Source organism: Vigna unguiculata, chromosome 3, assembly GCF_037176805.1.
Source record: "Vigna unguiculata cultivar grain cowpea cultivar isolate G323 ecotype 2 chromosome 3, ASM3717680v1, whole genome shotgun sequence".
NCBI classification, from domain to species: Eukaryota; Viridiplantae; Streptophyta; class Magnoliopsida; order Fabales; family Fabaceae; genus Vigna; species Vigna unguiculata.
The window spans coordinates 40,339,401-40,354,061 of NC_140794.1; the positions used below are offsets into that span (position 1 = coordinate 40,339,401).

At 32.8% G+C, this 14,661-nt stretch overlaps 1 protein-coding gene across 1 annotated transcript; it reads left to right on the plus strand.

Annotated features, from left to right (window-relative positions):
* Positions 1 to 12,919: 12,919 nt before the first annotated feature.
* LOC146887846 (uncharacterized) lies at positions 12,920 to 13,504 on the plus strand. The gene has a single exon (XM_085670430.1). It carries the CDS (start codon positions 12,920 to 12,922, stop codon positions 13,502 to 13,504), a length of 585 nt encoding a protein of 194 aa, XP_085526556.1.
* Positions 13,505 to 14,661: the final 1,157 nt, after the last annotated feature.

Consider the following 14,661-nt stretch of genomic DNA (forward strand, 5'->3'; position numbering starts at 1 on the left):
ATAATATTTAAATAAAGAATCAGATAATATTGGATACGTAAATCATTAATTATAAGTTTTTTTAGTTAAATTAATTAATACAAATAATAACAATTATCAGGTTAAAAAAATTAATATTTACATATGATATATAATTAATTAATAAAGTGTAATAAAATAATATTATTATATTATTAAAATTTATAGTTAAATTTTATAATTATATATTAAATTAAAATAAAATATATATGTTCATTGTTATGTAAAATCTAGATATATTGTATTAAGATTGGTGTTGTATAGTAAAATAATATTGTAATATGATTAAAACTTAAAATTAAATTTTTTAGTTATATATTGTATTAAAATGAAACGTGCATACGCACATCATTGTTAAAGTAAAATGTAAATATATTCTGTAATATAATCTCGTGGAGAATAAATACAACCCAAAAAGCTAATAGTAAAATGTTTCACGGATATTTTTATCCTGAGACGAAAATATGATCTATGGAATTTTTTTATCCAGTTATGCTATCAAATAATATTCCTTGGTTTTATTCGTTATTAATATCTTTCATACCCTTATTATTTTCATTAATTAAGTTAAATTCTATTGTTGTTAGTACCTCAATGCAAACTTTGAATCAAAAGTTTTCCTTAAAGGTTGTAAGAACTACATCTTGGTCAGCAAGGAATGAATGATGTTGACCTGCACTATTAGATGGAGACTATTAGATGGAGAGGAAGATATGCAAGACAATTCTATCTCAATTATGGGTGGAAACAATTTTTCTCTCCAAATTGATTTCGGGCTAGAGACCATATTGGAATTGGTGTTTCTAAGGACATGTCTTCATCTATAAAAATTATTAAAATTAGTTCTTAATATATTTAGTATGGATCATGGAATTATGAGACATTTAACTTTTTTGTAGGTTGGATATAGGAATGTTAACAGGGCGGGTAGGGTACGGGTAGTAGTTCCCTCGTACCCTACCTGCTGAATAAATATTCGCCCTGTACCCATACCCATATCCGTTGGGTATCCGTTATGCGGGTACCCGTCTATTTTTTCATATCCGCGGGTATCGACGGGTACCCGCTGGTATTTACAAAAATATTTAAAAAAATAATTATTTAACAATAATTATTGTTTGGATCAATAAGTCCCCTTTCTCCGATTGATTCTTGAAAAACAAACAAATAAAAAATCACTACCAATTTATATTGTAGTTTATTTTTGAATAAAATATTAAAGAAATTACTAACTTCATCAATGTACACCTCTTGCAACATTGTATAAAGTTTCATGTTGTCCAATTTTAATCTAGAAGAGCCTTAAAACATAAGGAGTTCAGTAAAAATTTCTAACAATCACTTAATTAAAATATCTAAGTAAAAGTGCTAACTTCATTACCTTCCATGTTGGTCCATAACCAGTCTTAGAGACACATCAATGCCTCCATAGTATATGGAAGTAATTTACTCATTTCATGTTGGTCCATAACCAGTCTTAGAGACACATCAGTGCCTCCATAATATATGGAAGTAATTTACTCATTTGTGGGGTAAGAATCTGACCACCATTATTGAATGAAGACTCGTAATGTTTTTACTAATATATATATATATATATATATATATATATATATATATATATATATAATTTTTCTGAATTAAAGTTTTTACTAATATAATGAAGACTCATAATGTTTTGACTCATTTGTGGGGTAATAATTTTTCTGAATTAAAGTTTAGCGGGTACGGGTATCCACGGGTACGGATACTATGATACCCGTACCCGCCCCGTTAACATGCGGGTATCAAAAATACCCATACCTACGGGTAGCGGGTATCCATTTTTAATATTCATTTCCTATCCGTTGCGGGTTTTATCCACGGATACCCGTAGGTATGGATTTTTTTGACATCCCTAGTTGGATACAATTTAAATACTTAGATTTTGGGATTAATATTATCATTTCTGTTATTTGTGATATATGACATGTATTATTAGTTTTCTTATTTTTGTTTAAAGAATTATAGAACATAGGAGTACAACATCAATCAATTAATACAATGAATATACCCATACACTTAAAGTAAGTAAGACTCATGCTTACAATTAAATCTTATTTGTTTTGACAATAAAAACTCAAGTCTAAAAATTAGAAAAAAGATAAAAAAATCATTATAAAATAACATGTAAAACATTATACTATTTTCTTAAATCTTTTATCACTGTATAAAGATTTATAAAAAAATATATGAGAATATAATAAAACACAAATATAAATATAAAATCTATTATGTGATGCATAAACTCGATTCTATATATATTAAAATATCAATTCTATGCGTTACATAATAAATATTGTATACATATATGTTATTATTATTATTATTATATATAATAAATATTTAATTTATTGATTCAAATAATAATAACAAAACTACTAATAATTACGATAGTATTAGCAATTACCAATTAAAACTCCATTTATAATTAAAAAAATTTAAAATAATTAATGAAATCAATTAATTGATAATAAAGTTTTAGAAACTAATCATATAATTATTAATTACAAATGTATAAGTTTAACAAATTTCAAAATGATGGAATAAAAAAAATCCATTCATAATTAGAACATTAAAAACAATGAATGAAATTAATTGGTCAATTAATAAAAAAAATTTAGAAACAAATCATATAATTATTGATACTATAAATCTATTCCAATTTGTACATACTTAAGCTAATACATAACCAATGGTATGTAATAGTTTGAAAAAAAATCCTAAGTTGGATACACATTTTATTTTCACATTGTTCTACTATTGGATTTCGGTCATTTTCAATCACTAATTATAGTAATAAAGATGAGAAGGTTACAAAATATATTATAAGCTAATAAAGCTTTGGACAATATTACATCTCGCAGCCTATCTTGATAAAACATATTAACTATATTAGTTCCTGACACAACTACAACAACATTTGACACGCTCATTAAAAAGCCAAACTAACTAATCTTCAGGATGTAGTCCATGATTCCTTTCAGTTGGTCTGAGACATTAGTCAAGCTATAAAGACTAACAAAGGATGAAGATAGCATGCTTTAAATTCAAAGGTTTCAAATATACAAATAAGTCTAAAATTCAAATAAAAGGCTTTATTCCTAGTGTTTGGTTTGAGCACCCCAAACTTTGTATCTACTCTGACAATTCAACCAGGTGTTTGAATTGTAATTTATTGCATTGTAATTATTTGAATTTCTCTTCCACCATCATCATACAAAATTGTTTCTCCTTGTGCATGTTGCTCTTCCAAAGGACTAAAGCTTTTGTATGCACTTGCTGCAAAATGAAAAAGCTAATGAGAAATTTGATTAACAAAAAATTATCTGCTCCAAATATTTAAACTACCTAGTCTACTTTAATACTCTAATTTATTGTAGAATGGAAGAAAGAAAGAATAACACAAATTCTGAGAGATAACATGATAAAATTTAAAAAAACATGATATCATTTGACTTAATCTCTAATATCATTTGCTAAACTTACCTATGTCAAACAAAAACTTGCAAACAAAAGGCTAGGCTTACCATACCTTCGATTCTTTTACATTGAAAGTCATATTTATTGGATCTCCAGTATCAACATACTGCAAAAATTCTTCTTTATGATTTATCCACAACTGGGTGTGCGCATCAATATATCATTGTCTGTAATGACATCCACACACATAAATATATACAATTTGCAATATAGTTACCAACAAAAGAATCATCTTCACCTTTGGTTGGGCATTTCCATATAACTTCGAAGTTCAACAGCCAGTGGCGGAACTTGGACTAAAAATGTAGGGGGGCCAAATTAGATTTGTTATATATAATTTTTCTTTAGAAGAAAAACTCTTCATTTTTTCTCTTCATTTCCTCTCCTTAAAACAAACACACATAATAGTAGAATTCAAAAAAATATTACTATCATTCGCTATTATATCATGTTATTATATCATTATACCAAATCATGAATACCATTTTAGATAAGTCATTCGTATCTCATCAATTTGATTTCTGAGAACTTTAGAGATTTGTTTTTTATTGTCTTAAATTCTTGGTTCTTATTAAATTTCTCAAGTTTAGTTAACGTAAATGCATTTTTTCATCTTTATTAAAACCTTCCTCTTTGAAAAAAAGGAATCAATTTACTTTTTATCATAATCTTTCTAATATAAATTTATCACCACTCGCCTATTTAGAAAAAATAAAATTTATATTCACAAATCACAATTATCACAATGCAAAACATAACAAAACTCATACTACTTTAATTAAATAAGCAATATTGTATAAATTCAAAACTTAAAAAAAAATTACCATAGGTAGCGATACATAAATCATAATAAGATACTAACCTTGATCTGTGAGAGATCATGCAAGAATTTGTATTTATCTCTCTTCACACACTTTCATGATAATTTACATGGTAGAAAGATTTTATAATCAGAAAAAAAACCTAATCTCTTTTATAAATTAATGTCTCCATTAAAAAATTTTATTTATCTTTTATTATAATTTTCCATAATATAATCTTAATATAAATAATATATAATATAATTTTAAAAAATATATAAATATATGTAAAAAAAATTCAAAAAAAAAAATGGGGGAGTCGTGGCTCCCCCTTGTCATTACCTAGTTCCGCCAATGTCAACAGCCTTTCCACCAATCAACATAATGGTGTGTTGAGGGTGACCTTTGCTACAATTTAAAATCTATGACATGAATCAGTTACTATAACAAAATGAAATGGTTATCTAAAACTAATACATGATATTTAGTATTATGTTTAGAGTAGACAAATGTATGAAAAAGGATTAGATACTTAGAATTACATGGTGATATTTGGTATTCTGTGGTGATATTTTTACAATCATATTCCATGATTTTCATCTAGTTCTCAAAGTTCCCAATTTTCTATGAATTCATATGAAAGTTCATAGCAACCACACTTCATAAAAGTCAAAAATTAAATAATAAATTAAGCACATATCATACTTTGGATACCTTGAGTTATTTGAGAACAAAAAGTAACCTCCTTTATGCTATCAAACTTATTAGCCATCCTATCAGATAATTATTGGAAGTCCTATGATCAATGTTTCTGCCATGGTACCCGTCCATCCTGAAAATTTCAAACAAACAATGAGTCTAATTGCAAACAATAAGATGTGAAGGAGGACTTAAAATATGAAATTTCTATAACTTGATTTTGTTATGATGCAGCCACATACTTCAATCCATTTGGTCATATGGGTTTGAAATCCTCTAATCTACAGAAGCAAGAAACAATTTCAATGAGTGGCACTCTGTTATGCTCATCTTCATCTTGTACAAAAACCAAGACAAAAGTATACGAAGATATTAAATGTACCACTCCATAGTAACAAAACCAACAAAATAAGATAACATACGAAGATAACATCTAAAACATACGAAGCTACAAAAAAACCTTCTTCTAAAACGAAAATTGTGAAAACCTACCTTGAAGATTGAGGTTAACACGAAAAAAGGAAAAAAACACCAAAAAAATCAGTAATCACTGCAGGAAATTTCATAACAGGGTCTTAAGGTTATATCTCCACAGACCTAGAAGAAACTCAACTCAAACTTCAAGTTAATAGGATTGAAAGCTAATGCTTATTTTAGACTATCATATAAAGCAAACAAATAATTCATCAACGAAATCCATAGTAAACACAAACCAAAGCTTTTTACAACAAAATTTAGCAAACCCCTAAGTATAGAGCAAAAACATAAAAATATACCCAACTAACCCAACAAACCTTCGCAGACCCAAAAGAAAGTCGACTCAAGATCTAAGAACAATAAGGATGTCTGGATATATTTCACCGAATAAAAAGTAGAAAAAGACCCTTTAATGAAGGAGACCTGCAGAGACGAAATAGAAACAAAGTTCAGTTAAAAAAATAGAAGAAGAATAGAAAGATCTAAGAACAACAAGGATGTCTGGATATATTTCACCAAATAAAAAGTAGAAAAATACCCTTTGATGAAGGAGACCTACAAAGATGAAATAGAAACAGAGTTCAGTTAAAAAAAATAGAAGAAGAACCTCTAATAAAGAAGGAGAAGTCAAGCTATTAAATAATACCTAACGTTCAATATGATGTTAATTGATTAAGAAGCAGAAAAAAAAAACTTAGATTAAGATGAAGAAGGATAAGTTATGAGAAGAAGTAAAAAAACTCTTTTATGAAGATCGAGAAGTAGAACTCGAAAACAAAGTTGGGTTATTATAACTTACCTTCAACTGGATATGATGGCAGAAGTAGGAAACGAAGAAGAAGAAGAAGACAACCTTGAGGGTTTTCTTTTGGTTCTGTAAATTTTTGCGGAAGAAGAAGAATGAGAATAGTTTTTCTCGAAGAAGAAAAAGAATAGTAATTATTTGTTACACGTCAATCAATATTTTAATCAAGCATTGAATGTGGGCCATTCAAAAATTTGATCAGCCATTAAAGGAGAAGAAGCGGGAAATCTTAAAGAAGAGAGAAAAGACAAAAAAACCCTTCATTTGAGACATGTGTCAATGAATTAGAATGGCCAGTTCACTAACTTCATTATACTAACATTTTCTTAGATATATAGTAGATTAAATTTGATCTCAATTTCGAAAGGAACAAAATTGTTCAATTTTAAATAAAATTTGGACTAAATTGAACAAAAATAACAAATATAGGGACTAATTTGAATATATAACATTGACTTTGACACATGACACATTGTTGGATTGATACGTGGATATTTAAAAAAAATAAAAAATAAAAAAACCACGAAGTGACACGTGGCATTCATTGTTCATTACGTCAATGATTTAGACGGTGTTAGCAAAAAAGACCAAATTGAACAAATTTGACAAAAATTGGGACCTATTTGAGCACAAAAACAAAATTAGGACTGATTTGACAAAATTTGACGAAAATTGGGACCAAAAATGTATTTTAACCTTTTTTATTAAGCTCAATTATAGTGATATAAAGATATTTTATATCTCCTTCATTGTTTGTCTCAATATCATATCCATTTAGACCAATATCGTTGAAAGATAATAAATTTCTATTAAACTTATTGGTAGAAGTATAATAGCTCTTTTGGAGCCTTCAAATATATTTGTAGTACAATAAATAATACTAATATTGACTTCTCATGTAACTAAAAAAGAAAAAAAAATTATTACTCTTGAGAATTGTATTAGTTGTTGCACTATCAACAAGACAAAATATATTTATTAGTGTTAGAATATATGATACATATATTTTATATTTGTGTATATCTCCTCTTTTGTAACATAGTCTTTATGGTGCATATTTCTGTACAGATTCTCCGCTAAGTGCAGATTCTCCGCTAATTAGTTTCCTTCTTTCTAGGCTAATTATGCTCTTGTATATTGTATATATTCTCACATATTATCTTGTTCCTTTTTAAGAATATTGAATATGGTGTGAGTTGATTAAGAAAGCTAAGTGAAATCCCCACTGGACATTAAGATAGCAAGCTATCTAGATGTGAAGGTTCCTTTCACAAAGCTCAAGAGAAGAATATGATGGATTGATTCAAAACAAAAAGGAAATGGAAAGCAAATAAACCATAGAAAACAAAGAACAATTAAAGGAAGAAGAAAACATAAAATGGAAAGCAAAGAAATGGTAAAAATGTGAGAAGCACGCCACTACAAGGCTAGGCTAGAAGCCATGGCAACCTTGAAGATGAGTGGATGTGTGCCGCCACTTGCTATGCAAGATAAGGCTTAAAAGTATTCACTCCCAAGGGAGGAAACTCTCACAAATGGTTGAGACACAAGAGTGTTTTTACTTCAAAATGTTCAACCCTTTTACATGTCTAGGAGCACCTCTTATATAGAAGAGCTTAGGGGCCTCTAAGCAAATAAAAGATACCTAAGGATGTCTCTACAAAAACCTAGCCCTAGCTTCTAGAAACTAGGTCAAATAAGGTTACAAATAATGAGAGACAAAAGAGCTAGCTATGGTGTGTGCAAGGCTAATTTCGTTCTAGCACAAAAGGAGACAAAGAATGTGTCTCATATGTCTCCAAAAAGTGGCCAAGGAGTGCTAAAAACAAAGGAGACCAAAGGTACATAGGTACACTTGCTTCATGCCTTTTACTTTATGCTTTATGCCTTTGCTTTACTCTCTCTTCCACATCATTTATGCTCCCCAATCACCATGCGCCATCTAGCATTGCTTTCTTACTCCTAATTAACCTACAAAGCAAATAAACATAGATTAGCATATTGGCTTAAGTCAAGTCAACTATAGTCAATAAGTCAAACCTAGTCAAAGGTCAACAAGTCAACTAAAGTTGATTCAACTAAGCCAACTTTGGGAATCAAAAATAATAAACACAAATGAAAAGGGATGAAGGATTAGTGAACTTCCTTTCTAAACATGCTTAGTCTTCTTAAGCATGTGCCTTCATCCTTGGTTGGGGTCAATCCTTCATCATCCTCCCCTTCTTGGAGAGAATTTGACCACAAATTCTTGAAGCCTTTGTGGATGGAACTTGACTTGATTTGGGAGAGGATTTGCGCCTCCCTTTTATGAGCTTTTGTTCCATCCTTTCTAAGGGTATTACCCCTAGCTTTGGTTAGGCCATCTTTATTTTCTAGACTACTCTTCCTCTCTTGCTTATGCTTTGGGCCTTCCTTTTTGGCTTGGGAAGAGAAGGAAGAGTGATGCACATCTTGCTTTGGAAGAATTTTTTTGTAGGCAAGTAAAACCTTGGTGAAAGCTTGCCTTTTTTCTTTTTCTTCTTTATCTTTTCTTATTATATTTCTATCCTTATTAACTTCTTGAGGTGATAGAGGTAGTAAAGTTGTCTTTTTCCCATTTTTGAAGAAAATGTATTGGTTGGTATAGCCATCATGTAAAGTTTGTTTATCAAATTGCCATGGCCTACCTAGTAAGATATGTGTGACTTCCATGGGAACAACGTCACATAGCACCTCATCTTTGTAGCTTCCTATAGAGAAGTTAATTAGGACTTGTTTATTGACATCTATTTCTCCCTCTTTACTTATCCAAGCAAGCTTGTAGGGTTTAGCATGAGGAATGGTCTCTAAGCTAAGCTTTTCCACCAACCTTGTGCTAGCTACATTGGTACTACTTCCTCCATCAATAATTAGAGAGCAAACCCATTTGTTAATTTTGCACCTAGATTGAAAAATGTTTTCTCTTTGAGTTGGCTCAAGCTCACTTTGATCTTGACCTATCATGCGCCTTAATAACATAGGGTCTTTCTCAAAAATTTTAGTTTTACTTGAGGAAGAAGATTCTTTTGAAAGAGAATGGGGAGATGAGTGTTCACTTTCAACATCATTACTCTTCTTTAAGATCATGGTCCTTTTAGTTGGGCAATTTAAAGCAATGTGATTATAACCCAAACATTTAAAACATTTAATGGAACTTGATCTTTGAGAAGTGGAATGGTGAATGTGATCACTTGGTGACTTACTTTTACTTGGTGGTTCTTGATGAGAGTTAGAAGGGAACTTATCATGTTTCTTTTTATCCTTTCCCTTCCATGAGTGACTAAAGTAGTGGTTGGGTGAGTAACTCTTCCTTGCCCTTCTTTTTCTTTTCAATTGAATTTCAATCCCAAGGGCAAGTGTGAAAACATTTTCAATAGTGGAGTACTCATACAACTCTACTTGGTCTTGTATGTCTCTCCTAAGACCACTCACAAATCTTTTTATTTTCTCTTTGTTAGTCTCTTTTATTTCAACCCTACGCATTTGAGACTCTAATTCTTTAAAGTACTCACTCACACTCATAGAACCTTGGTGAAGCCTTTGGAGCTTCAAAAGAAGTTCCTTCCTATAGGAGGGAGGAACAAATCTAGCGCGCATAAGAGTTTTAATGTCCATCCAAGAAGCCGCGGGTGGCCCTTAGTCATAATTCTTACAAACTTTATGCCACCAAGTATTGGCATACTCCAAAAATCCTAAAACTACTAGATCAACTTGTGTTTGATTCTTTACATGATTTTCATTGAAAATTTGATCAACTTTAGCTTCCCAATCAAGGAAGACTTTGGGATCACTTCCTCCATAGAACTTAGGAATCTTTGGAGTTTGCTTCTCTTGTGATGGGTTGCGCCTAGAATGCCCTCTTTTCCTAGCCTCTCTTTCTTGCTCTTTAGCTTCAAGCCTTTGAATGTGCTCTTGGATTCTTAGGTCACTTTGCTCCTTGTCTTTTCTTAATTGTTCAAAGGCCTCCTTCCTAGACAACTCCAAATCCCGAAGCAATCTCATCAATGTATTGTTTTTGTTTGGTGTAGGTGCATTTGATGAACTTGCCATGATTCCTACAACAAAAACACTCAAATCCGAGACAAAATAAATGGATTAGAGGTTAGACAACATGAAACCGAGACCAAATCCAACCCAAAATGTAACCCAAGTGTTTATATCACTCTCCCAAAGTAACAAGGCAAGGCTAGCACTCAAAATCCACCAAAGGAGTGAAGCAAACACTTTTAAAAACTTGTTCAAAACCTTTCAAATGCAAGACAAGTGATTCGGCCACAACATCCCAAGAGTTTCAAGAAAAGAAAACTACTAAGACAAAACAAAGAACACCTAGTGACAAGCAAGAAAAGCACAAAAACAAGGAAAGCTAAACTCTAAAGAAGAAAAGTTTGAGACAAAACTTTTAACAAGACTAAAACAAGAAAAGCACATTTTAAAGACTCTATGGAAAGCACTTGACAAGCATCTTCAAGTCTTAAATCATGCATACACCAAGAAAGATCATAACCAAGTTAAAGCATGGAACTAATTTGCCAATATCACCCACTTCTCAAGCATGAAATTAGTTGCATAACACTTAGTGAAAAACACACTTTTAGTTCACCAATGAGCAAGATTGCTCTTGGTTTTTAGACAATATTTGGTGCAAAAATTTTCTTCTTTTCACAACTAGTTTCATAAAATGGTGAGAAAGAGTTTTAGGTGGCTTGAACACTTAGTTCCTCAAGTTTTAGGCCAAAATCAATTTCATGGAGCATACATCAAGCAAGACATAAAGTGAAAGCAAGATTCAAATACTTGGAAAAACAACAATAAGAAAACTTCAAGCTAACATATGACATATGACTCAAGCAAAAGTTAGGCGCATTTAAAGACTCAAACATGTAGCTATCATGCATTTAAACTTTTCGAAATGAAGGTCAATGATTAAGCACACAAAGACATGTTATCTAACAACATTTAGGAGTAAGAAGAGTAACAAAAACAGTAGCCAAAACTGCCCAACATAACCTGAAAAATGTTGATTCGCGGTGATCTCGGCAGCTCTGACCTTTGCTCACTATTTCAATCATAACTCTCTCCACAGAACTCCAAATGCATTGGTTCTTTTTTTGTTAAAAACTAGACTAACAGAGCTTTCTTTGGACATCAAGAACGTAATTTTTGGACCACTGAGCAGGTGCAGTTTAATCTTTTAAAATCGTGAACAGTTTCTGCCAGCATTGTTTTTATGTGGACCATTCAAAGATAGCTACACAAGACAAGGTTAGAACATGAAAACACCATATTCAAGGACAACCAAAGCTCTAGATACCAAATGATGAAGGATTATCTTGTTTCCTTTTAGAGTTATGAATATGGTGAAGTTATTTAAGAAAGCTTTTTGAAAATTCCCACTGGACATTAAGATAGCAAGCTATCTAGATGTGAAGGTTCATTTCTCAAGCTCATGAAAGGAAGAAGAGAGTTGGATTCAAGCTTAAACTCACACAACATTAACAACACTTAAAGAACCAAAACGAAAGAAGAAACATTAAAAATGGAAAGCATAGAAGATGAAGCATGGAAGAAGCACGCCACTCATAGGGGGGGATCTAAGCCAACCAAGCCCTAGAGATGAGTGATGGTGCCGCCACTTGCAAGCAAGATAAGGCAAAGGTGAGTTCACTTCTAGGAAGGAGAGCTCACGAAAATTTAAAGGTTGAAACACAATAGTTTAGAAACAAAATGATCAACCCTTTTACAAGACAAGGAGCACCCTTTAAATAGGAGTTCTTAGGGGTCCTTTAGCAAATACAAAAACATGAAAAAGGATTAACTAGCAAACCCTAAACCTAATGTGAGAGTGAGTCTTGGCCAAGTGAAGGAAGATGATTGGTGGAGGCATTCCCATGAGGATTCTAGGCCAAAAGAGGAAGGAGACCAAGTGACCTTCTAAGGCATAAACCACAAAGGCAAAAGGAGACAAGGTACATGTCTACTTTTGCTTTTGCTTTATGCTTTTTGTTTTCCTCTCTTTTCCACTTCATCCAAGTGCTCCAATCACCAAGTGCCACCTAGCCATGCTCTACTTTCTCTTAATTACCTACAAAACAAGACAAACAAGGATTAGCATGTTGGTTTAAGTTAATCTAATCTTGGTCAAAGGTCAACTTTGGATCAAAGTCAACAAGTCAACCAAAATAAATCAACTAGAAACCAACTTAGGGAATTCAAACTAAAGTAATGCAAAACAAAGATAAAGGTGATGGAATAGAAGACTCCCCTCTAGACATGCTTCTAGTGATCCTTCTTGATGGAGCTTCTAAGGAGGTGGTCATGCCTTCATCATCCTCTTTTGTAACATAGTCTTTATGGTGCATATTTCTGTATAGATTCTCCGCTAAGTGCAGATTCTCCGCTAATTAGTTTCCTTCTTTCTAGGCTAATTATGCTCTTGTATATTGTATATATTCTCACATTTCTAACAAGACAGCAGGGATTCAAACTCTTTGATGGTATCAGTTTAGTTTTGATCCTAAAATCCTTAATAACCACGTCTATTCCACTTTTTCTTTCTTTTTCCGCTGCATTTTTTTAAATGGCCGATCAACATAAATTTCACCCTGCTTTAACTATCACCAATGTTAAGTCCCTCATTCCCATAACATTGGATGCGGGGAATGTCATGTATCACAATTGGGCGACTTTATTCACGGTCCTTGTTAGGGTTCATGATTTACATCATCACATCATCTCTCTTATGGAGGCCAACGAGGTAGCCTCCTATGCCGCATCCAAAGTCGGAGACCCTGCTTTATGGAAGCGTCTCAATGTTGCGGTGCTTCAATGGATATACGGGACTATCTCCACTAATCTTCTTCATGCTATCTTGCTCAAAGACGACACAACTCAAGGGGCATGGGCTTGTCTCGAATCTATGTTTCATGACAACAAGCTTTCTCGGGCTACTCATCTTGAAGAGGAACTTGCGGACCTTAATTTTGAGAATTTTTCATCGATTGATAGTTACTATAATCAGATGTTGATGCCCCTCTCACAAATAGCAGATTGGTTCTTAAACTCATGGCAGGGCTATCTGAAGCATGTGCTGGGACGATGGATATTATCAAAAATCAAGAACCATTACCCTCGTTTGCAAGTTGTCGATCTCGACTCAAGCTAGCAGAGAGGACCATTAAAAACCGCTTGGTAAAGGAAGGCAACTTCAGCAACTGCTCTGAACCCGCTCTCGTCACAAGCATCGACAGCCACCATGGCACGGACAACAACACTACTACATCCTCAGCCTCATCTCGTCAGAGTTCCAAAGGCAATAAGCAAAAGAAGTCCACCTCCAAGGTTTCTGGGAAAATTCACAATAACAATGGGCAAGGGACCCTACCACAATCTGAACCCAGGCCATTTAATTGGCAACAACAGCCATGGGCCGCCGGGCTCCTTGGTTGGCTCAATGGCCAAACCCGCTTCCATGTCCATATCCTGCTTCCTCCTGGGCACCAAAAAATATTGTTGCCCCTACTACTGGGCCACGCCAATCTAGTTCAGGGGTCTTGGGTTCGTGTCTCCAGGCATACAATGTTGTAGCACCATCCACTAGATACACACCCACGGACATTGAAGCAGCAATGCATGCTCTATCTTTCTCTCAACTAGATGGGAATTTCTATATGGACATCGGCGCTACATCTCACATGTCTGCGAACCAAGGTATTTTATCTTCTTATTTCAATTTGAGCATTAAAAATCATAACATTGTTGTGGGTAGTGGACATTTGGTTCCAATTGTTGGTCACAACAATACTACGTTACCCTCCCTTTCACTTGAACAATATCTTACATGCTCCTAAATTGATTAAAAATTTGATATTTGTCCGTAAATTCACTACTGATAATTCAGTTTCCGTTGCTTTTGACCCCCTTGGTTTTTCTGTGAATGACTTACAGACGGGAGCCAAACTAATGCAATGTGACAATATCGGTGACCTTTACCCTCTCATTTCAAACAATCCAGTCACTCCTCAAGTCAATAATTCAGCTCTTATCGCTAATTCATCCGATCTTTGGCATACTCGCCTAGGCCATCCTGGTGATGCTATTCTTAGATCCCTTAGTAGCAAAATTTTTATTGATTGTAATAAGGCTTGTAAAACTTTTTGTTCCTCATGTCCTCTCGGGAAACATTCTAAGTTACCGTTTTATGATTTTATGTCGCACACTGTCTCTTCTTTTTATATAATTCATAGTGATCTTTGGACTTCGCCTATCTTGAGTTCTTCTGGCCATTGTTATTATGTTCTAGTTCTTGATGATTATAGTAAA

What these genes read in the sequence shown, in the direction of transcription:
- LOC146887846 (XM_085670430.1), top strand. Translation starts at nt 12,920, where the DNA reads ATGGCCGATCAACATAAATTTCACCCTGCTTTAACTATCACCAATGTT.